General features: G+C 36.0%; 2 protein-coding genes across 14 annotated transcripts in view; one reads left to right on the top strand and one right to left on the bottom strand.

The window, feature by feature from the left end:
- The window catches only part of LOC141915498 (uncharacterized), a 473,311-nt gene that overhangs the window by 120,854 nt on the left and 324,623 nt on the right, over window positions 1-27,834 (top strand). For all 13 annotated transcript variants that reach the window (XR_012620964.1, XR_012620965.1, XM_074807054.1 and 10 more), the window contains one exon: window positions 17,698-17,838. Coding sequence is in view for 11 of the 13 variants with exons in the window: in XM_074807054.1 (XP_074663155.1) it covers window positions 17,698-17,838 (141 nt within the window). In the remaining 2 variants the exon portion in view is untranslated. The remainder of the gene's footprint in view (window positions 1-17,697; window positions 17,839-27,834) is intronic.
- On the bottom strand, window positions 27,014-27,688 carry LOC141915162 (uncharacterized). Its single transcript, XM_074806584.1, has one exon. The coding sequence runs from the start codon at window positions 27,686-27,688 to the stop codon at window positions 27,014-27,016; it is 675 nt and encodes a 224-aa protein (XP_074662685.1).

The raw sequence follows: 27,834 nt of genomic DNA, 5'->3' as shown, positions 1-27,834 counted from the left end.
AAGCCCAAAGGTTATCAACACCATGGTATACAATGTATCAGTGTCAAATACATAGGTAACAATTTTCTGAGGCCTAAAATTATACCCCAATGAAACCCCTTACATCCGGCCTTCTGACATATCGGTGGAAAAGTGGGTAAATGAGTGGAAAAATAAATTTTTTTATTTGTTCTATTGCTTTGAAATTTTTACTACATAAAGTAAGGATATATGGCATACAATTCCAGTTGGAATTGAATGGATCAGTACATTTCACTGGGAGACAGAGCAGTTTATCTGAAACGTTTTTGTGAATTTTTTCATGGCGGCCATCTTGGAGTATGTGACCTTGACCTCAAGTTCACTTATACCCACATTATTTATGTCTACTTTGTTGGCCCAAAAGTTATCAACAACATGCTATATAATTTTTCTGTGTCAGATAACTTGGTAACTATTCTATGAAGCCTCAAATATACCCCTATAAACCCCTAAATTCCCTCGGTACAGCAGCGGAGACACTATGTGGTATTGAAAGGGTTAAAACTGGGTTGATTTGATTCAAATCATGGCCACCAGGAGGCTGACATGAAAAATGATGTTAACAGCTTAGAGGCTGAATTGTTGACCGATTCATTTCAAACTTAGTACACAGGTAGGATATCACTTGGGCCAGAACCCTTTTTAAAATTGGGTCGATTTGATTCAAGTTATGGCCTCCGAAAAACTACGTTAACAGCCTAGAGGCCTCAATTGTTGACTTGTTTAGTTTTAGTTGTTTTATATGTTATTCCAGGGATGAATTGAAATTATGAAAAAAATTCCCATAATCAATTTTTCGAGATTACATTTTGTTAAAATGTCAGTTATCATTGACCAAAATTAAGTCCTTTTTGATATATTTTTTCTGTTTTAATTTTCTGAAATGAATTTCTGCGTACTTCGTGACTAATTTTCTACTTCACACCAGTTTAGCAAGCCAGTGGAATTGCGAAAAAGTAGGGCAGCTCCTGATATCAATGTGTGTATTATTCCACGATTTCATTAACCAAAAATAAGGAGAATTAGCAATTTTTGAAGATATAGCGGCCGGAATTCAAATAGACATTGCATCCGTGTTGTTCATTCTCTAAGGCTATCTCTGAAATTCCTAAAAATTTCTTGAACATAGGATGGACAATGTCCTAATTTTACTTTATACATAAATAGCTGAAGCCGTTCTTCACGTCTTGAGGCAAGCGTTTGCCTATTAAGTATATTTAAAACCTTTGAGGTGTTAGAACCTTGTAAACAACCCGATACCAATAGTGCTGCTTTATCATGTAGACGGTCTAATTTTTCAAAAGACATTGTTGGAGCACTATTGTATGGGATGGAAATACTGTCAAAATTAAAATAGCAATGATGCGTCAATCGAAGTGTCAAATTCACTTTATTCAAAATTTCATCTCATTTCATAATGCATCTGATAACGACGCGTCAAATTCACTTCATTCAAAATGTCATCTCATTTCATAATTTCATAATGAGTCCTGGGATTCTAATCAGAGCAAATTACTATGAGCAAAATGATGCCCATATATAACAGGAATAATGCGCCGTCGGTTATCCTGTACCCAAAGACTGACCTGATCAGAATAAAGATGGCTGACTGTCGAAATCAGCAATTTTAAGCGGTAGCTCTGCTGCCAACAGCCCCTCAGGGGCTGTCTATTGCAATAGCTTTGCACCAAAATGAAATGCTCTCAGCGAAATTTCGCTTAGCTGCTGTTAAGACAGCCGAAAGGAGTTTAATTTCAAATATGCATTATCATCTTAAACTAGCAGTCTTTTAAATCTTCCAACAAAGGTTTTGCCCGAAGTCAATAACATCAATCAATTAGCTGCTTCCATGCAATTCTCAAAATTAGCAAAAACAGCAATCTTTTCGCCGCGAGTGGTGTTTATCCTGTAACATGATGGTTTTTATCCTGTAACATGTGCATGTCATTACATGTATATGTACAGTGATACATGTTGACGCACTTGTGATCAATGAACAGGTTTCTAACGGGCCCATCGGAAGAAAACATTGGTTGGGTAGGCCCAGACATGATGGTAAAAACATGATGGTTATTTATGGTAAAATGGCACACGTTCCATGCGTGAAATTGAATAAAATTTGTGGTTTGAGGAAATATTTTTACGGCCTATATTCTCCGCGTATGAACCTCCATGAAATGTGTTAGAGAAGCCGTTAGAGAAAGCCTCCACCAAGTATCGCCCGGGCTGAATACTTTTTAATGCACGCTGATTGGCTAAATAAACAAAATGAGTTGAAATCTAAAAGGGCAGTGAATCTTGATAATAATAATCAGTACAATTACAATAGGGTTTCTGCGAAAGGAGTGGAAACCCTAATAATCATGCGAATATCAATAGGGTTTTCTGTGAAGAAACAGAAAATAACAATGGTACTAATAATAAGAATTACACTTATGATTATATTACTTAATGAATAATAAATGATAGTAGATAAAAATGTTTATAACAAATAAATTAAATAATAGTAGACATTATTATGGTAAAGATGATAATGGTAATAATAATGATTATGGTTATGATAATGATAAATGATAACTTAATTTTACTATAAATCTTACTTTCATCTGAAGTTTTAATGGTTCTTAATGAGGAAAAGAGCTGTGTTTTTAAGGAATTGTAGGTTATCATCAACAGATAGCTGGTGTTTCAATGCAATCCTGGAGATATGGTCTAATTAGGGTTTTCTGTTGCTTCACAGAAAACCCTATTGAAATGTAGAATTCTGATAGTAATATAATACGCATTCGCTCCGTGTAGATTATACCTATGCACTCTCCGTCCTATTTTAAACTTAAAATTACGTACTGAAAGATAACACCGGATGATAGTAGCAATCGCGACTCGCCCTGTCGGGTACTCCCACTAACGATAAAAACAGCGTCCTGTCCTGTGGCATGGTGGATAAGGTGTTTGACTCCCAACTGAGAGGTCGAGGGTTCGAATCCTAGTGAAACCATGCATTATCACAGTGCAGCGCCGGCGCGCAACAATTGTTTTATTAATGAAACAACATGGTGGATGGTTGAAATCATTTTCGGCTTAAATTTATCGCGAGTTTTAGGACTTAAATGAATTTCACGAAACCATGATTTCTAAAATGAGTCAATTGATTAATTCTATTCGTAAATCAATTTACGTTGGCTACATTTCCTGAAGATTTCGGGGTCAAATCAACGTGATATGGACAGAAATTGTAGGAATTTTCACACGGAACTTTACTTCCGCGTTCAGTTGACGACTTGGATCGATGACAACGACAGCAGAGTTTATGTATTTTAAGGTGAGAATCCGTTAACCAGGGAATGTATTAAATGATTTCTTTAATAATATAAGTATGCTACCAAATGAGTAGGCCTACTCGGTGAAGCAATGATCATTGTTGGCTACTTACTTAATGCCTAGCTTTTTTGGGGGATGCGCCTAGAATAGATTTAGGCCCTAAATATAATGGGTAGAGCCAGTCAGTGGAATGCCTTAATAGCAGCTAGTTATGGCCTGGTTTACACTGAATGTGCATGACAATTTATTTTGATTACTTTCTTTCCAGCTATTATTCGTGGAATGAACTGGGCACTACGGTCTTCAATTCCTTTGCGGATTCTTGCAGGAATATTAAACCACAGTGCGCAAATGTATGTTTCAAATTAGGCTTTTTCGACATTGACAGCCAAAGATGTAACTTAACACGCTAACTTAAGCGCAACTGTCTCAGATGCTGTAAGTACTTGACGTTTTGCGTAATTTTTTTTTGTAATGCAATATTTGGATTAGTAATCAGTCGTGCTAACGTACATGCAGAATTGGATTCATTGTAATTATGGGATGATAATTCATGGGCGTCATGAGTCCTGCGACATACCCTTGATATGAAGCTTTTTTAATGTTAATCATTGACTTGTTTTGGAGTAAACTGAATAGCCTTAAAAATACCAATGCCACGTGGCTTGGTGTCTATGCTCTACGAGACTGTAGTAATAGATTTTCACAACAAACTCATGATTTCAAATAGTCTCCTAAGATATCTATATATTATTTCGCTCCTTACCTAAGTAATTCTTACATTTGATTGCTTAATTACAGATGGAAAGAGGTCAGATGGCATGAAAATCGACTGTTGCTGACTAATTGGCGCGAGTAACCAAAATGCTTCAATCATCAGGGGTAGACAAATTAGCCGAAGATGAATGAAAACTTCACCTTGATGATCATCAGTTGATTTTGCTATAATTATTTGCCTGGATATATTCTTCATTTCAAAATCTGTCTTCAGTAGAATTTCTTTCAATAAAATATTTTGAAGATTGAATTTGAATTGATCTTAAAACCAGAGAAAGCATTCAGAAATTTAGAAAATCCTTGACTCATAATCAAATTCTGTGAAGTCATTTAAGATCTTTTTGGTCGAATCAAGCCGAGGGCTCAGGTGACTAAAACTCAATTCCGCACTGTCTTATAATGCCGAGTACGACGGAGTTTACACACTGTAACACGTTGGGCTGTGTAAGTGTTATTTGGATAAGTCCACAATATAATGACCGCCCTGCCCCGCTGCATCTGAGATGTCAACAAGTTAGACTGTATTGCTTCGATGACAAACTGACTCCTACGCAAGATGACCATCCAATTCAAATGTAAATTAAGAAAGAAAACAACAAAACTAGTTGCGTTGATCAACAAAAATAAATCAATAGTTTATTACAATACTTCAATTTCGAAATAAGGATAGGAAAAAGTGAAAAAGTGAACAATAAGTCATGCCATGCGTCTTATATTAAGAATATGTCTTTGTCTGGCCACCACCTGCCTCGACGTCAGACTTTTTCGAGATTTTCGCTAAAAATACGAAACAAGACAAAATTGATGGATGGGAATCATACATGCTACAATTCACTTTTACTGCGAACATTGGAATGAGCTAAAGCAATTTTCTAGGAGGAAAAATTGAGTCAAATGATGTTTCAAAATCTGGACGGGAACAGTTTTACTGAATTGTATGGCTAATGGCAAATACATGTTTATATTGATAAGGTAAATATCTGTATAAAAGGTTGTATAGCAACTTGAATTGAAGGATAAATGCAATAGGTCTCTTATTCTAAAAGACGAGTGAGCCATACTTACTAGATTGGTCATGTGAATCAACATCAAATTTAGAACTATCATCCATTTTTAGTTTTCAATCAAAGACTAACCTATGAAATAAAGTACATATTTTTCTGATAACAACCTGGAATAAATTAAAATAAATCTGAGGAATTCACCAAATTTCTGTATCGAACCCCTAATAGGGCCTATAAAACCTATAGATTGATACTTACATACGACAAATTGATGAAGAAACTTCATTTGACAGTATACAAACTCGCGGACAAACTCCCAAAATGAATCATGTCCTATTCACCTAGAATCAAACAAAATACCACTAAAAAATTCACAATACAGATTTCGGTTTCGAATCCTTCAAATAGCTGTTTACTTACATGAAACGAATTATCATACTACTTCTGCCGACAGCATACCAACTCGCTGACAAACCTCCAAAATGAAACATGCCATGATAAACATCTGGAATTAGACGTAATAAAGCTACAAAATTTAAAAATGTCGGTTTCGAATCCCTCAAATAGCCTTACACTTACAAATAATGGATTATCAAACAACCATGAACTCCCACAACGCCACATGTCTTTGATAATCTACAGTGAAAACCTGGAATTAAATGAAATAAATCTTAAAATTCCGATTTGAACCCAACGTAGGCGCTCTCTCTACTTGTAGGCCTAAGATCTTGAAATAGGATAAATAATGTTATGATGAAAGAGGCATAATGGTTCGGAAAAAATTGAATTCAATATGGCTCTTGGCCCGGCAAAGTTTGCTTTTGAAATATCCTTTTGATTAGGCCTAGTTACACATTTTAAAAGCAAATTTCATTTTGCATCAAACTAAAAGCGGCTTTGTTGAGGAAAAGATTCGTTTGAGTCGTAAAATTTATAGCCTAGAACCAATTTCTTGGTCAAAGCGTGATGCACAATTTTGAGTGGGTCTTATTATTTCCACGTGGTAGTGGACAGAAAATTTGAATAGGCCTAAATAATAGAATAATCTTTCTTAGGTTTCATGATAAAGATACAGCATTAACATAGATTAATGCTTATCTTTTACAATCATCAAAATCGGTGAAGGATTTCGTGTCGAACTCAACGTTTTAAATTTCGAAATCGACAAAAACCGGCGTCATAGCATTTTCGGTCCAGGCGATTTCGGCCCTAATTTCGCGTCCAAAGACATATAATTCACGAACTATTCATCGGAAATTAACGGGATTAGTTTCGTTAGAAGCAGGAAGGTATTAGCTTTCATATCATGCCTGGATTATCAAAATCGGATGAAAAATAACGAAAAAGTAAGCGACTGAAGTTAAGTAGTTTGTGAGCGTCGTTAGCCCCTTGTTATTTTATATATACTATATACATTGGATTAACAGATTTTCGTTTTTAGCCCACTTGGGACTTTAGTCCCAGCGGGCTAATGTGTTCACTTTTCGTCCGTCGTCCGTTCGTCCGTCCATCCGTCCGTAGACGGAATCCAGTTATTTTGGGAAGTTTTGAAGATGCTTCAAGGTAATGTCTTGATATTTGGGTTACACATGTATCTACCCTAGACACATCTTCAGCCCAAAAACTGGCCCTGTCAGAATCAAGATGGCCGACTAGCAGCCATTGTTGTTCGCCAAAATCAGCACTTTTTACACATTTTTGAACTTTTTGAGGGAAATTTTGAAGACGCTTTGATCAATTACCTTGGTCTTTCGGATATATGTGAATCCCCCCAGGGCCAATCAACATAACAAAAATTGGGTCGGTCGGACTCAAGATGGCCGTCATATGACCTTTTTAGTGCCCAAAAATGTTAATTTTTGCCCGAATTCTGAGTCCTGTAGCTTCCTACTGGTTTGCCATTTTTTTTCATTGCAATTTGTGATGGGTATTCTTTGGAAAGGGATGTTTTATACCTGAGACATGTATTTTTCATCAGCCAATTATGACGCAATTGGCGGCCATCTTGGTGTCACCAATACTCATTTGTAAGTGGGAAAAAGTTTTTCCACATTATATTGATACCTAAGCGTATTTTGCTACCACAATCGAAAGTTGTAGCTCATTAGAAAGTTGTAGCTCATAACGTGTTCTATGATTGTGGTGAGTTTCAAGGTAATTGGATTTGGTATATGGCCACCAGGGGGCGTTGAATAATACAATATCTTAGCATTTCTTTATAATATTCGTACCTACGCATATTTTGTAACCACAATCAATTGGAAAGTTGTAGCTCATGACATCATCTATGATTGTTGCGAGTTTTAAGGACATTAGTTTTTCTATATGGTCACCAGGGGGCGTTGAATAGTAGAATAACTTAGTATTTCCTTATTATATTGGTACATAGGCATATTTTGTTACCATGATCAATTGCAAAGTTGTAGTTCATGACATGTTCTATGATTGTGGTGAGTTTCGAGGTCATTGGGTTTTGAATATGGTCACCAGGGGGCATTGAATAGTAGAATGACTTAGTATTTCCTTATTATATTGGTACCTAGGCATATTTTGTTACCATGATCAATTACAAAGTTGTAGTTCATGACATGTTCTATGATTGTGGTGAGTTTCGAGGTCGTTGGTTTTTGTAAATGGTCACCAGGGGGCGTTGAATATTGAAATTGTTAGATTGTTGAGCATTTGAAACCACTTCCCAAGTGGGCATGGTGTCCCTGGACCCCTAGTTACATTACCTACAACTCTGATACGAGCCCCTGTGGCTGAAACACTAACAGATAAAAATGCACGGTAACGAGTTTGTCGAGTGGAGCTTATTATTCCATCAGGGATAGTGTACTATAGTCATGTTATATATCAAAATGTTCCTTATTAGTTCCGCTGCATCGCTAAAAACAAATTGAGATAGGTTTCCCTGCATTTTTTACATATTACATCACTTACAACGATAAACGTCCGTCGCCGACTGAAAAATTCACAAAAACTTCTGCATTGAGAGCGCCACCGCACCAATTCAAATTGGATCGGAAACCCTTCAGCGATGCACTCTATGATCTTTAGAACCTGTCTTTGCTGACTGGGAATAAGATATTTCTCAGCGCGAAGGGGGCGGGGCGCAGCGTCACCAGGTCCCGCTCCGCGAGGAAGCTAGATTTTCAAAGAAATGAGTGCACGCGACGGCCGTGACCACTTGTTAGTGACGTCATCAAGAATGATGGCTCCGAGGATCGCCACATCACAGGTTACTGTGAATAAATGGGATTCGACCATTCAAAAGTTCAAAATGTACTTTCTTGTTTTGTAAAACAAGTTTATTCATGTCGTTGTATAATGCATTTTGTTTGAAACATTCTTTAATAATGTTTGTTGAGTTTAAAGCCAATTGTCGTTGTGTAATTCCATACTACTGGTCACTGACATCAAAGTTTTAGTTTCTGTTCACATGTTTCGACTTATAAATATCCAATTTGTATGTTCTATCTTTTAATACAGGCCATGTGATTAATTGCGTATCACTCCATTAGTTTAAAAAGAGAGCACATATTTCGATATTGTTAAATAATTAACTACATTTTTTTCTGTCACACGTTGATTTTTTATCCATCACTTATAAAATTCAAATGTACGTGATGTATTCTGTAAGCTATGTAAGCTTGTTCTTAAAAATACACTATGAATTTTCAATTTGTACTGACCATAATAGTTTATTTTTCGTATATAAAATTTATATTTTAATTAAATAATTTCAAAATCTTTTCTATGCCCTCTGCAACAGAAAGTTACTAAGGACTATTACATATTCAGATGTACGTTGATAATTGACTTCAATCGTCCCTTCAAATAATTATATGAACATTATTTCGGAAAATGCAGGTGGCGCACAATCATAATACATACAACTCATCAAGCTGACGAGTCGTTTCCCTAACCAATGTTACAGATGGGTAACCAATCTACTCGACTCCACAGACAACTAAACGACCCGAGTAACCCCCAATTTGACTATAACTATAAATTATGTTATGTTAAACCGCATTGGTGTGACTTGACACATCAAATGCGTATCCCGTATTGATATATTTCTTTTATCCACTTTTCAAATTATGAATAGCACGCCTGCTCAGAAAACCCGTTATCGCTGCTTTGCAGCAATATTTATTATTTTTTTTTTTCTCTTTTCCACATAGTTTTTGTTAAAAGTGTAAAGGCTTCCTTACCTTACCGCTGTCGCCGATACAATCCGTATGATATCCTTCAGCTCACTTCAATCTCCAGATACTGCATGGGAATTTTGATAAATCCACATTATAAAGGCACTGTCGAGCCGTAAACATCGGAAATTTGGCTCTGTTCAATTAGTAGCCATGTTGTGTTTTCTTTCCGAAATTTCTCTCTTCTTTATAAGGAAGAGCTATCGAATTATTCCTTCTCTTCTCCACAATCAATTTCAAAGTCAATTTTATGAATTTATTGCTCAGCGGGTCCGAGTCCAAGAGTTTACGAGTCCGGCGTTCGCGTGTCTGACAGGTTTACGGGCATTTGTTTGTTACCACTTTAATATTTTTGATTTCTTGTTATTCCGGTTATTTCATTTAAGTATATTGCTGATCAGTTCATGTAACCAAAAGCGTCAATAAACAGATCTTGAATTGATCAAGTTTAAATCAAGGTCGTTGAGTGGCGGAGAGCTGCTAGAATTACGTTCGTCTCAGAGAGAAAACAAACAACAGAAAAGTATCCGGTGATTATTGATAGCCTACTACGGTACACACAGTTTACCAACAGTTAGGCCTGTGCCGGTTGGTGCGTACTGGGAATAAATATACTGGTTGGTCCGTTGGTTCGGTTGTGAAGTGTGGAAGCTAAGAAAGCCTACCGCAGTACGGGTATTTATTTGTCTATAGGCCTATTATGTAGTAGCCGATACCAGTAAGTACGTAGTTGTTACTCGTACGTGACTGTATGGTGATCTCCACAGGTTAACCGTACGTGAGTTCCCTACAAACGCCGTACATGAGTTTTTCTAGTAGCCAATACCATTTTTTAAGTACGAAGTTGTTACCCGTACGTGCCAGTGACTGTACGGTGATATCCACAGGTTAACCGCACGTGAGTTCCCTAAAAAGACCGTAAGTGAGTTCCTGTAATCTGCAAACGTGCATGCGTGAAAGAATAGAGTTTGGGTTAGGTGAGGCTAGGCTATTTGTAAATCAAATTTCATCCACCCTGCAGTTACGTTCTGTGGCACAGTGGGTAAATCACTGGACTACAACTGGATTTTTTTTTCGTTTGGTTTCGAATCCCAATATTGCAAGTCTGAGCGTCAACATACTCACATACGGCTAACCTGTTGAAATCACCGTACAGTCACGTACAGGTAACAACAGCGTTTTAAGTACCGGGTATTAAGTGAGTACGACAAGCCTACCATGCCTATGTACTACAAACACAACTTTTTCCCTCTAGTCGGCGGTCATCCTCCTACAATGATGTTACTATAACTGGTGCAATTGTAACATGGATAGGATTTGGCCAGGACTAGCCTAAAGTCTAATTCAGTCTATGTACTAATTCACTCGATAGCCCTATTTTTAAAACAGGAATATTCATTTATTACGTACGTATAAAATTTGATTATTTCAACCCCCCCCTCCCCCTCTGTACGCAAAATCTGCCATTTTTTCATGTACATTAAGCATTACAGTACGTAATTGCCCTGACCCCTCCCCTCCCCTAATGCGTACGTAATAAATGAATGATCCCACAATACACTGAAGTATTCACACGCTGAAAGGCTAATTGATTTGAGCCATGTGATTAAATTTGGCCAGGCCTTCTCTGACCTGCTGACCTTAATAGTCAATGTGGTCACGGCTTGTATACCAGAAATCATTGTAGGCCTGTACATTTTGCTGTTCGTAGGTTTGGTATACCGATTTCTCCATTCTTGACTGATAAGTGTACAGTACAGCTGTACGCATTATACATACAATTGTTCCAATGGGAATAGGGCCTATTGATTGGGCTTATTATTTCCTACTTTAGAATACTGAAATAAGCCCAACGTTCATTCAAATATCCTACATCGGTGAAAGTTTGATTACTGTATACATGTTCTGTAGGTTTTCATGTATGAATATTTTGCAGTTCAAATGGGTATGATGCTGATTCCAATGTCAAACGCATGCAGTTAGATAGTCAAGGACAGTCAACACCTAGATATCTCTCTTCGATTGATGTTGCACCATAGAAGATCTGATTCTTTCAACTCAAGGAAAGTGATTCAACACGATCAACATAACACTGGAATAGGTTTGCAGTAACTAACGGTTCATTTCATTAAGTCCTATGTACTTTTTAGCCAATTTGGATTTGATTGTCATTGAAACTCTGGAACTGTTAACAAAAGACAAGTTGAAAAAACACAAGTTATGCTTGATTCTCATGTTCAAATTTAATTCAAATTCAAATTTATTTTATTACATCATATTTACAAAGCATATCATTGGTTCATAAAGTAATAAAAATTAAGACAGAAGAAATATTATTACAGAATTTCCAAAAAGGCAATGAATTTCTATAACTAAATGAACATTATTTTTCTAATAACTCAGATCAAGAGTGACTCTCCCGTTTATTAGGAAACACACGCAACTAGTGGAATAGGTTTGATTTACACACATGTTGCAGGTATCAATTGTTTATCACTATAGAATTTGTAATCCATAAAAGCCAAAATCAACATCAGCCGGAAACCCAGACCAGATCAATTCATACTTTATTGATTGAATCTACACTACAATATATGTATTTATTCAAATATTTCAATAAAAACATTAACTTCTTAAATCTTTTCTAAATCATAATACGTTCTTATCTGTAAATTCACTCAATCTATCGACTCAGCAGGTGCTTAAGATGAGTTCTTAATAGGACAGATCCATTTTTAAGCATGGTGATAATACAGTATCATGATGTTTGAATGCCAAAATAAATGCCTGGTCAAATAAATTAATATTTGTTGATTGTACGTCCGCGTATGTTCGGTTTCAAAGCTGAATCATATTTGACACAGCCTAATATTTACACAGTGGTAGCATATTAGGTTCGAATCTGTCAATGCATTTTATTCTATGTATCGATATTTCAATTTACTACAGTTCCCATCTTTCTGAATGGCTTTGCAGAAAACCCGTCATCGCTGCTTGGCAGCTATATTTCGATTTAAGTCTGTATAGCGCTCGATAATTTTGTATAAATGGGCAGGTTGCTGGTACTGTAAGAGAGAGTGTTTAGTACTGAGAATAACATTACATTCAATGCATTACGGAGAGACTACATCAGTGAAGTTATGACGATATAATTGACCTCTAAGAAATACATCGACACGGATTTAGTTAAGGTAGATCTCTTCAATACTTAATACTTAAGTTTGGTAACATAAAAGTAGATATATGGGACAAACTTGTCTTACTATGCAAAACTTTTGATTTGAATTGAGAAAATGTGGGTAGATTTCTTATATTTGGACTAGTAATATTCCAGGAATGAATTAATTTCATCAAGGGAGAATTATAGAATTTACCCAATAAGGGAATTGGGATGCGAAATGGGTGTTGGGATCTTAGGACCTTTTCTGGGTTATAAGTAAATTTATGAAACAGTGATAAAACATATTGGGGTGATTTACCACATGACACTTTAAACATATACATTTGAAGACGGTCGTGTCGTCTGGCAGCTAAAGTTTGCCAATTTAATATATCTAATACTTTAGCAGTGTTTGAACTGTGTAAACAACCCGATACCAACAGTGCAGCTTTATAGTGAAGCCTTTCTAACGAGACTTGAGGCATTATTATAAAGGATGTCACAGTTTTCATAATGTGGATACACAAAAGAGGTATATATAGAACTTACCGTAAAAACCGGCGTATAAGTCGAGTTTTTAACCCTTGATTTTACCACTAAATTATTGACCTCGACTTATACGCCGAGTACAGTTTTCTACTAAGTATTTTCAGGTCACAAGGAATATTGATTCTACCAGACAAAAAGACAGTGTTCATCTTCTTACTGCTATGATAGTTTGAATAATTATTCATGATAAATAAAGTTATTTAATGAAAAAAACTTCTTTCATTTTGACATAGCTTCATTTAAAACGATGTATTCATATATGCGCGCTTATAGCAGCGCTTAATACATTAGGCTATATATAGCCTGTGACTCACACTACTCTATCACTGTATAATAGTGTATTATACCTGAGTGTGTGTGTAACAGTCTATTGATTAACGCACAGCAGCAATCAGGCTGACGCGTGGCGGCTTGCGTGAAGGCGCACATCGTTATCAAAACTAACTATTCAATATAGTAATTATTCTTCTAAGAGAAGGGACTCGACTTATAAGCCGGATATATGCTAAAATCATGAAATGTAGGTCTAAAGATCGACCTCGACTTATACGCCGCGTAGACTTATACACCAGTTTTTACAGTAGATGTAGTGATTTGAGCCGAAATGACAATGACTTTAAAGAGTGTAAACATTTTAAGACTTTTTCATACAGGTAGTGAACATGTTGATCAAAACTCAGGTTGTTATCCAAAACTAAGCCCAAATGCTTATGCTTAGTTACTGTTGGTATGGGATTGTTACTTATATACAGAGGATTATAAAGTTTATTACCTCTTTTAGTAAAAATAACATCACAGCTTTAACTAGCATTGAATTCTAGACACCATAATGAGGTCCAATTTTCTAGTTGATCAAGGTCATCTTGAAGTACTTTATTTCCTCGGTTGATGGGAATATAGAGAGATGTATCATCAGCATATATGAATGCATTGATGTTAAGTTGATCCGGACATTTTTTTTTTGACGCCTTATAAAACGTTACCATTATGAAACCTAAACAATGTTAACCATTCAGCGTCATTTTACAAACGACAGCCGTAAATGGATGTGCAAAACGTCACAGGTCTATGTGTACACAAATAAGCTATCTGGCAAAATATTATTGACATAGATGTAGAATGGCTTCCTGTGATTATATAATGACCTATATTTGAACGTCGAAATGTTATATTGCATTGAAAATCATTAAAAGACGTATTGTAATAGTAAAGGATGTATGATTATATCAGAAGCGGCAGGCATAAATAGAAATGATTAATAGAAATGATAAATAGAAATGTAAATCGGATTATTCGGTTAAATGGCGGATGTATACACGATTTGGAGGTCCGATATAAAAGTCAGACCCTGATGTGGGCATGCCGGTGGAATGACGAAGCTATCTACGATGTGTGTAGGGCCGGCGTGAATTTCATCAGCGGCTACAAGCGGTCAATATGAAAATGTGTAAACATATAATTTCAATATTCAAACGTTTTAGAAAATATGTTTGATATTAGGAGTATGCAGGTTTCGTGAGATTAGCAATTTATAATAGCATAGCAATCATATACGGCTCCGCGTCCTCTGATGGCATGTGTATTAGGTGACAATTCAATTCAATTCTTTATTGATCCTTATTACATTGAAATTTCGGGATAAAATTCCCAAATTCAATAAATAGAAATTTTAAAATAAATTAATACAACATACATGACACACGGGTAATTCATACAGAACAACATAAGCATGTTATTTTAAATGACAACGTCTACTTCAACCCACCCAGACTCAAGACTCGCGATCAATTATTGAGAATTTTCAATAAAAAAATTTAAACCACTACTAGAGTCGAAGACCCGCTGTATCATCTACCCAATCGCCAAATCTTTTTTCGCAGGCGTCAAATAATTTTCTAAAATTGATTTTCTTGTTTAAATTTATAATCCAATTTATTTACATCAAACTGACATACGATACAAAAGAAAGATACCTGTCACGCGGGAATTTGGACAGGTTGAACATATAATTACATACATAAACACATGAACAGAGTGACACAGAACTAACGAATAAAGAAAAACGCTGGGGGAAATTAAAATGAGAACATGCTATCAGGGTAGTGGTAAGCGGTCGCTATTTTTGCAAATGAATTTGGATGAGAGAGTGATGATCTTAGTATTAGTGTTAAAGTCGAGCAAGGCTGGGTTGCCAAAAAGAAGAAAATTACATTATTCAGTTAGGTTTAGGGAATTGAGATTATGAATAATGTCGAGGGTAGCTTGTTCATCCAAAAGGTTTGTGATAGATAAAAAATGAGGTTATTTATATAAATCAAGAACAAAAGTGGTCCTAAAATTGAGCCTTGCGGTACTGAACTATTTATAAAATTTTCTTTTGATGGGTTTTAGATGATACCTTCACTTTTGACTAGGAATCTTCTGTTCTTAAGATTGGATGAAATAATTCAAAAAGTTTACCATCTATACCATATTTCCTCAGTTTATACAATGAAAGATGATGTAGTACTTTATCAAAAGCAGCGGAAATATCGAGGTAACTAGATCTAACATCCATATTTTTCTCAAAATTGAATGACATTATAGATAACAATTGGTCAGAGGTGCTGTGACCGGGGAGAAAGCCTGACTGCTTGTCATAAAGTAAACTGTTTGCTAATAGGTGTTTCAGAGTTGGATCGTACTGAACTCTTTCAAACATTTCAGACATAGTATTTAGAAGCGTCTGGGTCTGTAATAGGTCTGTAATAGAAGCGTAATAGGTCTGTAATTTTTGGATTAGATTTATCTCCCTTTTTATGTATCACTGTTAATATCCCTATTTTCCAAGCCAAAGGAAACATCTCTTAATGAATTAATATCAATAATAATATTTATAATCAGTAACAATAGGGTTTCTGCTGCTTTTGCAGAAACCCTATTGCTACTGATTATAATAATCATGCAATAGGGTTTTCTGTCAAGAAACAGAAAACCCTAATGATAATCAGCAGGATTACAATCGTTTTACTTCGAAAGCAGCAGAATCCCTAATAACAGTGATGTGAATATCAATACGGTTTTCTGTGAAGTGATTGCAGCTATATTAAGGTGCAACAGTGGTAACAGTTTTCTGCCTTGCTGGATTAAGATTTCACCGAAATCAGTTCATAACGTACCGCTTTATTGAAGGAGCACCACTTAGGGGTTACCTCATATCATGGATTTGTTGTGCCACATGGGCTTCAACGTGCCAAGTACTTAAGTACCAAATTTAGGTACAATTACTTCATGGATGACGAAGAAACAGTGTTTTCATCTTTCCCTAGACGCAGTTGTATGAACTAATTTTGCCAGTTGATATACTATATGTATACATATTTATATGTACTCGCACCAGGTTTTGTGATTTCTATAACAAAATGGTAGAATTACTCATGAAAAACGGATGCTAGAATGAGTTTTCGAAATCTACACCCCTAGTGAAATACCCCAACAGCTGTATGTAAGTTGCCTTATCTGTTGTTCTGTTTACCACAGACACGGTCTTCATATAATAGTACAGTACAGTAGAGCGAGTGATGTAACGCACATATGATCGTACACAATACACATATGAAGATGGATACACTGGGTAAAAAAGATGTTTTAGCAAAATCCTTCAATGAAGCATAAAATAGATATAAAAACGATGTTTTATTTATTTATTCAGATTGCCTAGTTTTAAAGGTGGTATTAAGACTAAATTAATGTATGTGAACTTTAGAAACGCAATTAAGTTTCATTCATTTGTGTGTTAACGTTTTTTTAACAAATCTAAAACCTGAATAGAATGGTGCAAATATATCATTTAACATCTAAATAAACAAATCGGAGCATTCATTATATTAGTATATCATTGTAGTTTTCTCAACTTTCATTGGTTTGTAAACACTTAATCAAACTAAACACGAGGACGATGGAGAAAAGATTACCAAATTTGATGCTTTGCGGATTCCGTTACCTGCTGTGCGTATTTGTGCTGAAAGAGCTAAAACTATAATATTGAAGAATCTGTAATAAAAGCCATCTAAAACTACATAAGGCCCAACCTAGAGCGACCGTGCTCAAATCTACTAAGATCGCAAAAAGGTCGATTAATTTCGATAACCGGTGTTTGCTCTGGTTCCAATCTCTTTGTCCGACTACGTTCTGACTGCCACTGGCAGCCAGTGAACGGTATCATAAAAGAATCAGATAAAATTGCGATTCGACACCGGGTATCCCCGTGGATAGTGAAACTCTATATCATTGATAATGAAATTCCGTGTTTTTAAAAAATTCTGCAATTCTTTCATTCCACGATATGACAACGCCGAGAAAATCAGTATAAAACAGTATAGACTATTTCATGCACCTAAAGGGCTGTGGTGGAAATTTTGTGTGACACATACATCAAAAAATAGGTTCACCCTCCTTTCATTATGAAAACGCAGGATCAAGTGATTTAGAACTTGGTCTGGAATTGTTGACTCTAGAGTGGGAATAAAGGTTACAACAAAGTTATCCCTTTGTTAACTTGATTTAATTCCATGGTTTAAATGTAGCTTTGAGTTGACTTTAATTTTGAGTTGAGATAATGGAACTGAGTCTTTGTGATCCATCTGAAATTAACAACAATTTTTTCCCTTTACAGCTTAAGGATGAAAATATTGAAGTGATTATGATGTATTTGGATGGAGATAGTGATGGTAAAATTGAAACATATGAATGGTGCACACGTTTAACTGACGCGCTTTTGTTTAACTTTGAAGATGTGTCAACTGAAACATCCCAGGTAATACACATCAGGAAAAATAAGAATAGCATGATTAAATGGCTGTGCTTGTCTTAGCATCAAATTTTGAACTAAATCAAACAGGTCACTAGTTAGTAAAGACAAATTATCACCTATATTACCAAGATTTATCATTGGTCACAATAGGAAAGTTTCCAGTTTCCAGGCACCATTTTGAGGCGGTCCCGCGGGTCCTGCATTGTTGGACAGATTTTAACAATTTTTAAACTAAAACCTCTAGTGCGATTAATTGTAGTTCATCTTTTGGCACAAAATTTAAACTGATGAATCTTAGAGATTTGACAATTTCTATTTTCTGATAGTGTTTTAAAAAGGATACGTCACTTTTAGGAAGGCGCCTCAAAAAAATTGGTAATTTTGTGGCATTGGCTGTAATTTTTTCATTTTTTGAGATACAATTTAGAATTTATCATTGAAAATAAAGTTTCATCTGAGGATTTTGTTGATTCTGCATTCATAAAAATATCTTCATAGAAACACGCGTGGCCACTGGTTGAGTCAAGCACAAAGCGTGCGCGAGTGGTTGACCGTCGATTTTCTACATGCGCAGATTACTCTATTTTCTTGGAAATTTTCAAGATTTTTTTGGATTAAAATCATCGTTTGATTATTTCCATGTTGAATTGAGGGTACTTGGTGACTTTCCAGAGTAATTAGATTTGCAGCGATGTTTGATGTTCACAACGAAACAATGTTCACAAATGCACACAGATAACAAAAGATGCAGAGGGTCTCTCTAGCCATCCATAATGATTTATACCCTAGGAACAAAATCACAGATACAAGTAGAAGCATCCTTACTCTATTTATAGCGACATGGGGGTAAAAGTTTGGTTTGTGTTTGACATTGGAAGGGTTGACGATTAAATAATATCTGAAGCAGCAGATGCCCGATGTTGTTGAAAATCAACAGGCATCTAGCCAATCCCTGTTCTCTGATTTTCTGATGAAAATCTTAAAGGACTACTGAACAATTTTGTTTTTTCCCTTGAATCAATCCATTAAGATGTAATAAATGATAATCTAATGACCTTAGGTATATTTGTTTTCATTTCGAATACTTTTAAGAGGTTTTTTCTCGCTACGGCAAACCAAAATATACGTAGTTGCGATGCTCAGCAATCTCGGGTAATCCCCTGTGGTGACGTCAGCGCGAGATGTTGAGAACCCGGAAGTATTATCAGCCTCGTTCAGATAGCGATAACAACAGGAGAAAAAGTGATTATAAAAAGATTTTAAAACAATTTTAAACTATGCCACGGCGTTGTGTGTACTACAATTGTAGTACACAAGATTCCTTGTTTTTCAAATGGCCGCGTGATCCAAATATTGCTAGAGTATGGACTGCTTTTGTGAGTACAAAGCGAGCACAATGGAAGCCTTCGTCATCAAGTGTGCTCTGTAGAAAACATTTCACAACGGAGTCCTTCGACAATTACTTGAATGCTGGTTTTGCTAATAGGTTTGTATATTAAAAACATCAATCCCATAAAATAAACTGATACCTTGATTCTCCAGCTTTTGAAACAAATCATATTCAATTCACTTTCGAGTGACCTGGGCCTAAGAATGTCGTGTATAATCAGGCGACTTGTAATTAGTTTGGAAACAACTGACTATTATGATGCATTTATCACTTCAGTCTTCGATTAAAGAAAGATTCTGTACCAATTTTGCATCTCAGTGATTCTGTTGTGTCGAATTCTGTTGATTCGCCTCAGAAAGCAGATTTCTTGAGTCCGAAGATGCAAAAAGGACGTTCAGCTTTTGAAAAAAGACGGAGGCTAGCGATGGTCAATGATACGACTCAGCCAAGTGTAGCTGAACCAGAGCCTCAAAGTATTGACTTTGAAATTGATGGTGATGGCGATCTCGATAAAATGTGGGAAACTGTAGCTGTTCAAACTGAACCTAATACATCTAGTAAAGGTAATTACATCCATTCGAAATCATGAATAAAATATTTGCCTACCTACTTTTAATTTTATATTTCATTTGTTGATTATAGAAATTGAATCAAATTTAATCATTATTATGTAAAAATATTTTTTCAGCGATCGAAACTCTCAAATGGAGACCTAAGTATTTTTGTCAACGTCGACATTTCCCAAAATATTCAAAACTGAAAGTCAGCTACAAAATCAGACGCGCCTCACGTGGGGTTCAATGTTCCCTTTTATCCCCCAAAACAAGACCCAAGAAGCGATACAGAAAGGCTAGTCAGAGCAGTGTCTCATCAAACAAGACAGATTCTGATGAAGAATATCGTCCAGAGTGTGACGCGGAGACTGAATCGGATGATGAATTTCAAGAAGAAAGTGTGAAATATGAAGAAATGAAGTAAGATGATCATTACATGTAGCCTACCCTCAAGTTAGATATCTTGACATAGAAATTTGCATTTGATTTTGTCGAGAGATCAATACTAAGATCTGTGAAATTATAGAAGTATTTTTACTTGCAGGAATGAAGATGACGTTGATTTTCAGGGTCAGAACAAGTTTATTATTTATCAGTCTGCTCTGCTGATACTATTTCAATTCTGCAGTATTTGTAAGGGTGAAAATCTTGTCTCGAAGAGTGTGTTTGACAGTTAGAACCCAGTGTAAGCTGTGTAACCACAGGACCACATGGAAGAGTGAGCCATCCATCAAGGGTATTCCCGTTACCAGTATATTATTGAGTGTTGGAATACTACTGTCAGGAAGCCTAACAGAAAAGGTGATCAGGTTGTTTAAGTAAGTTGAAACCAATGCTTGTCATCAAATTGTGCCTTAATTTTCATCGACTTTTTAAAAATTTTTTTACATTTCAATATATAATTTCAAACATTCATTGTCAATCCAGCTTCATAAAAATTCAGTGCCTTTCAACGCGAACAGTGTATAACCATCATTCGAAATACATCCATGCCGCTATACGACAAGTTTGGGAAAGGAAACGCGAGTGTATGCTTGATAGTCTCAAATCATCTCCACTGTTGATAGGAGGAGATGGACGCTGTGACTCGCCTGGCCACTCGGCAAAGTACTGTTCATACTCGATAATGAATCTGGAGACCAATAAAATAATAACTTCTGAGTTAGTCCAAGTAAGTATGCCTTACAGTTATTCAGGGTTTATGAATGTGGATTCGCTTTTTAGGTATTTTGTTTTTTTAATGTATAATTCAGTCAAATGAAGTGACATCATCAAATGCGATGGAACTAGAAGGCTTAAAAAGATGCGCAGAAAAACTGAAGAAATTCAAAATCACAGCTCTCGTAACTGATATGCATTAGTCCGTAAGAAAATGGGCGCGCGACACTTGGAAAATTCCACATTACTATGATACTTGCATTGTGTCAAAGGTGCGTAAGTTACACAATTTTGTAAATGGTTTTTTAAGGCTTGTTCACAAAGATCTGCATTTTGTTTATCATTTAATCTGTCAAGCGGTCACAAGAAAACTCGAACGCCTAGGAAAGCAAAAAGACATGGAGGTTATCAAAGAGTGGATACCCAATATCAAAGTCCATTTGTACTGGTGTGCCCAATCCTCTGAATCAGGAGACCACGAGACAATAAAACAGAAATGGCTGACATGCATACAACATGTTCAAAATAATCATGAGAACTGTCTCCACGCATCATATTCTAAAAAATAGAAATGGTTAAATCCAGGTATATTTTTCTATTCTCTATTTAATAGCTACCCGGGTAAATAATTAAGTGTAAATAATTGTTTTCATTTTGATTTATTGATCTTTAAATTTTTTAAGATCCAATGTTGCATCTGAATTTGAGAATCTTGCAACAAACACACGGACAGTTAATCAGATATCCAATATGTCTAGCTATGGACAAACCAGCAGTATTGAATGCTTTCATAATATCTTAAATCATTTTGCCCCTAAGATGGTACATTTCTCTTACATCGGAATGCTCAGTAGGTATGTAAATACATGTAAAAATATGAATTTAGAAAATCACATCATTATTCTACCTGGTACATTATCATTCTATCTTTATTTCAAATTCCATTAGGATCTGTATAGCAATACTTCACTGAAACGAAAATTCTGAACGAATTCAAGCTGAAACGAAGACTGGTAATCAGCGATGGCAGGTGGACTATCCAAAGTATAAAGATGGTCACGTTTTAAGAAAAATTCTGACAAAAACCACTTATGGTAGGCTGAATGAACCTAACAAAGTGTTATATTATTTACTGAAAATTACTTGGGTTCATAAAAAAAAAATCTTTTCAAATTACGTCAAGTTATGCCTTGCAGAAGTTTTTAACAACATAAAGAGACGCCCGCATGATTCCTCTGAAATAAATGTACCAGCCACATTGATCGCGGGTTGCAAAAGGGTAGTTAAGGATGAAGCGGTAATCTACCATACATCAAGATTCAAGAAAGTTACCGAAAAGGTAAAAGGAAAATCAAATTCAACTGTCCTCGCTACTCAACCTAAAAAGCGATTTCGAAAACTGACTGTCAACACCGAATCTATTGATGAAGTGATTCGCTAGGTTCTGGAAAGTGACTTGGTTGACAATAAATAACCACTTGACTATTTGCTGCTGTTAATATCATTGTAGTTATTTGAATTTATTGTTACTCGGCTCAAGATGACATGATTGACAACTTTTTTAATGCAAAATATATACAAATCATTTATTCTTGTAAATTAATAAAATATACATTGCAACTAAAATTTGCGTTTTAGTTTTCTAATTGAGGTAGACGGAATCCTCTGAATTGCTGATCCTCTTCGAGAACATCTTCTTTTGGGAAATGTGCCTGATGCATGACACGATACATGCAGGCAATATTACTCTATTGTTTTTGCTGCAGAATCCTCAGCACCATCGAACACACTGTCTTTATGCAATGTGCCTATATTTGTCTGGTAAGGGTCCCTCAAACGCTTTACGGCCATACTGCGAATGAAACCCATACCAGGCTGTTTCCAGCACCGAAACATCCAAGCACACTGACTGAAATGATGGTGTATCAGTCATGCAAGTGAAATGGTCGTCTCCTGGTCTTGCATTGAGCTGGTCTTATTTATTTTTGACCTCGGGAACCTCATGTCAGCAGATACACTCTGGCTCAGTGTCCAATATCTGGCAATGAGAGCAATGACACCTAGGAAAGAGAAAATGATTTTGAATTACCACGTTCAGTCTGCAAATTGAAAGTTAAACATCCCTAGAAACTAGCTAACACAAAGATGTATTCTACGCCTCGCTCGAGTAACGTACTACAACAACTATTGTTGAGTTCGATGACAATAACATATTGTGAGCAGTGAGTAATAGGCCTACCACGTTGCAATAAAAGTGTATGGTTAGTTAGACAATACTTTTTCTTAGGAGTGCCGTGAATAAAATATTTGGCCTTATTATGAATAGTTTTTTGATTGGTTTCGTCATCAGACGAACCCATCTATGGCATCGTCGTCATGTCTGTCTGTCTGTCTGTCCGTCTGTGGATGTTTCTTTATGGCACGATTTAAGCTTTTTGTGTGGACCGACAATTCTGTAATTTCACACAGGTATTCTCTACTTGATGTAGATGGTGCAGCTTGGTTTATATTTGATTCCGTCTATTCAGTCTATCCGGCCTGTCATCAGGTCGGTAGCCCTCTTCCGAGTCGGATGCATCTGACTCATATAAATATGGATCTAGAATTGGTTCTGCCACGTTTACAGTCTCCACAGATAATTCACTGCCTGACTCACTGTCTTCCTTTTCAATATAATTATTATCTGACAAATGATCTTCTGAACTTTCATCGCTGTTGCTTACGTTGTTAAATGTATCCGCCATGTTTGTTTACAAAGTAACTTCTCGCGCCGACGTTTACTCACGTGACCTGCTCATTACACGTGGTCAGAGTAAACAAAACAGCAGAGATCTTACAGAAGTTTATTTTTTTCGTTAAAAAACTTCATGTAAATGTTTTTAGGAATCAATATGGAATACATGTTACTTAATCAACATTATAGTGGAAAAATATGATGCATATTGGAATACTGTTCAGTAGTCCTTTAAACTTCAAGTTTTTTGAAAAGTACTGTAATTGAACACTATATTTTTCCGAAAATTTTCGGAGTGGTCAGATAATGGCAAAGGCATGTTTTTGGAGGTCAAACAAGACCCCTCCAATCTCAAAGCCCATAGCAACGGGCTTTAGCAACGTGTTCTAAGTTACTTTTAGAGGTGTTAAACCAATAGTATTTATACCTGTGCAGTACTGCCATCTAGTATAGATTCACAATAGATACTATAACCCAAAACATTGATCTGAAGGTCGTTGGGTGTAATTTTTTGAAAGAAATGAAATTCATGAAATTTTCCAGAATTTTGACTTAACAGAATTTTATAGCAGATTTAGCTTTAGTGTCGTGAATACATGCTTCATTGGGCATTTAAGTGGTAAAATGAGTAACTTTAAACTCTAGAGGAAAGTTAGAAACATTCAAACATAAAGAAAAAAAGTTCACGGCTAATCCAATCAGCCCACCCCCTGCTCAAAGCAGCCCAGCCAACACGGGTTGATTTAATAAATTCAGCATAAGGATGAAAATTTTGGCAACTTCTGCACAATATGGTGGCACAGGAGTTACCTGCAGGGTAACCAGCATTCAAATGAACAATATGATAGATGTAAACCTACTAGTGTTGCCTTTTAAATAGATAAAGTCAAATTCCGGAGCAATTTCACAAAATTTGTGTTTTCTCATAATCATCACGCAAATAACCAAAAACATGAATCTAAAAAAGGAATTTGAAATACGGTAGTTTTAATCTATACATAAAGCTAGTGGATGTGCATTGGAAAAGTTTACATCTACTTATGGTAGGCTAGGTACCTCTATGAATATATAATTAGGGAGAAAATTTCTGAAAAATGGTGTAGTTTCAAATTTGAAATAACTTTTTGAAAGATATAACTTGTGTAAACACTAGATGACTTAAGTAACTACTGAACCCCGGATGAAAAAATCTTTTTTCATTTAAACAACATTTCATTTGAACAAATTTTTTTTTTTCGTCGCAACAAAATTATTTTCGTTTGAACAAATTTTTTTGCCAGAACAAAAGCTTTTTCGTTCGAAAAAAATTATATTGTTGGATCGAGCAGAATCATTTCCATTCAAACAAAATTTTCGTGTCGGAACATTAAGTTTTTCATTCGAACAAGTATATTGATCGATTGAAGCGTTTCTCATTGACAAAAACATTCTCAAAAACATATTTTCGTGGAACTATACACCCTTCTCGTAACGTGGCGCTTTGTTGCGGCGGCAACGAGAACTAACTAATAGTGACGTCATTCGGTGAACGATTTTACTTCCGCGAGCGCGGTACTCTACGCTGTGATCTCGTGATATTAATCGCTGCTAGTGCTAGAATTATGGTAAGTATGGGTAAGCAGTATCACCCATATCAATTATTGTTATCACCAGTAATGTAATGTGCGATTAATGCCAGTGTATGACCTCTTTATCGGCGAGAAATCGACCGAGATTCAACTTGAACTACTTAACAAAATTCCGGCGAGGTTTGTAGGTCACCTCCTCCGCACTGCCACAGATAAGACATTTGAGTCATTTCCTTGAATCTTTTTTTTTGAACTGTTAAATTAAACGATCTCTCAGCTAATAAATCACTTATGTACCTGTACTCAATAATAACAGCTTCGGAAGTCAAAATATTGTTGTTAGGCTAGCCTCTAGTGAATCAGTATATAAAAACCTTCTTGGGTATCATTCATTTATTACGTATGCATAAAATTTGAATTTTCAACCCCCCCTCCCCCCCTGTACGCAAAATCGGCCGTTTTTTCATATACATTAAGCATTACAGTATGCAATTGCACTTACCCCTCCCCTAGTGCGTATGTAATAAATGAATGACCCCTTGTTACTTAACTGTCTTAAGACACAGCAGGCTAGATAATACTAACAACTAATACAATTTTATTCTTTTGATTTTTTTAGGATGATCACAACTATTCATTTAGTTTATTGAAGGATTATGAAACCGAGAGCCGTGACGAAGATTCAAGGAGAAAGAAAGGTTCTACGGTTAGTAAAATTAATTTGTACATGCCTAATATTCAAGAGCAAATATTTTTGATTTCTTGATAAAATTCTAATAATCGTACGTACATAGATTTATCATAAGACTGATAATTATCCCCTATCTGTTATGATTAATTTACAATGCCTTATTGAACAATTTGCAACAATAATTAATATCGATTAAATTTTTTTTAGAGTCGGAGAAGCTGCTGCGTCCCTTATTGCACCAAATCCGGATATTATCATGTTGAAGGCCACGGTGTAGTTTCATATTTCAGTTTCCCATCAGAACTTGGGCTGAGAAAACAGTGGTTGGCCCGCATTAAACGTGATGAAGGAGACCTGTTTAAAATAACGAAAAACACATTTGTGTGCTCGCAGCATTTCAAAAAGGACGATTATCGTGATGTATCCAGTTATTCAGGACGTAGATATCTTAAGTCAACCGCCATTCCGTCTGTGTTTTCTTGTTGGGAAGGAAAAGTCACGAACTGGAACCCAAAAAAACTGAGGAAACCAAATAAACTTGTTAACTTATGTGATTCGCGCTTTCAAACTACATGTACATCAGTAGTTCCAACGGAGGATACTTCAGAATTTGCCCCCACGTGTGAGCCAATTTCTTTGTTCGAGGACGATGGACCGGATTTGCTTGAAACAACTGTTACTGATAATGGCATGGACTTGATGTCATGTAGTACTACAATAACTCATAATGATTACACAGAACTTTTAAACAGGATATCTAACCTTGAACTAGAAAATGAAAAGCTCCAGACTCAGGTGGAAAGTTTGCAATCAGAAAACAGATTTACTATTGATAGACTTAGTGTTGATAATATAACATTCTATACAGGTTTTCCAAATATAGAGACTTTTAATTCAGTGCTAAAATTTGTAAACCCGGGAGAACTTGGTGAAAATTTAATAGTGGCTAAATCAGAACCCTCTGCATCAGTTATAAAAAAGGGTCGTCCATTTGCTTTGTCTCCTAGGGACCAGTTTTTTCTGTTTTTGACTAGGATACGACTTGGTCTATTAGAGCAAGACCTAGCTGACCGATTTGATATCTCAGTTGCTATAGTTAGCCGTTTGATTATAACCTGGGCTAATTTTGTTTATCTTAGACTTGGCGCTCTGCCAATTTGGTCTTCTAAAAAAGAAATCGTTGCATCGATGCCAGTCAGCTTCAAAAATAAGTACCCCAATACAAGAGTAATAATTGATTGTACAGAAATTTTCATTCATGGCAGGAAGGAAATATCTAATGAAGAAATTTGCTAATTTTGCAACCGCCTCATTCCAAAATTCAAGATCGAATGGAACACGGATTATCAACATGCCTTTACTTGTATAAACCAGAAAGTCACACCAAGTTAACCCAGTCAAGGCCAACTGGCCTTGAATCTGGGCATAGTAATCATGGTCTTTTCGAAGAAAATATTTGTTCCCTTTTTCTTCGCAGCAAAACGTTGGATTGGAACAAGCTCCCTGTGGTTTTATGTCCCGAAAAGAATAGGGACATTTGACTTCGAGAAGTCCTAAGCCTACTTTACTATCGATACATTTGCGATCAGGGGAGGCACCCAGCCAGGGGACATATGGATGTACCACCAGTCCTGATTCGATACAAGTGACAGGATTACCTATGTTTTGCATATATTGAACATATCTATCTACAGCCTTCGATTCGTATTCCCTGCCGTACTTTATGGCTGGAACATGAGATAGATCTTTTTTCACCATAAGGGACTTGGCAAAATCTATGGAATATGATTTTCTTCTAAGAATTCTACCGAAATTACTGCTAGTAATCAATCCTTTTCTTGCATCTGACCAAAGGGGGTTTGAATTTTGTCCAACTGTAGATTTTTCTAAGCTAATGCACTGAT

The sequence above is a fragment of the Tubulanus polymorphus genome, chromosome 1 (assembly GCF_964204645.1).
Source record: "Tubulanus polymorphus chromosome 1, tnTubPoly1.2, whole genome shotgun sequence".
Taxonomy (NCBI): domain Eukaryota; kingdom Metazoa; phylum Nemertea; class Palaeonemertea; order Tubulaniformes; family Tubulanidae; genus Tubulanus; species Tubulanus polymorphus.
This window is presented reverse-complemented; position numbering and strand designations above follow the sequence as displayed.

Bases quoted from the DNA above. Each gene is read 5' to 3' on its own strand.
- LOC141915162 (XM_074806584.1), bottom strand. From the start codon at position 27,688: ATGGTGAAAAAAGATCTATCTCATGTTCCAGCCATAAAGTACGGCAGG.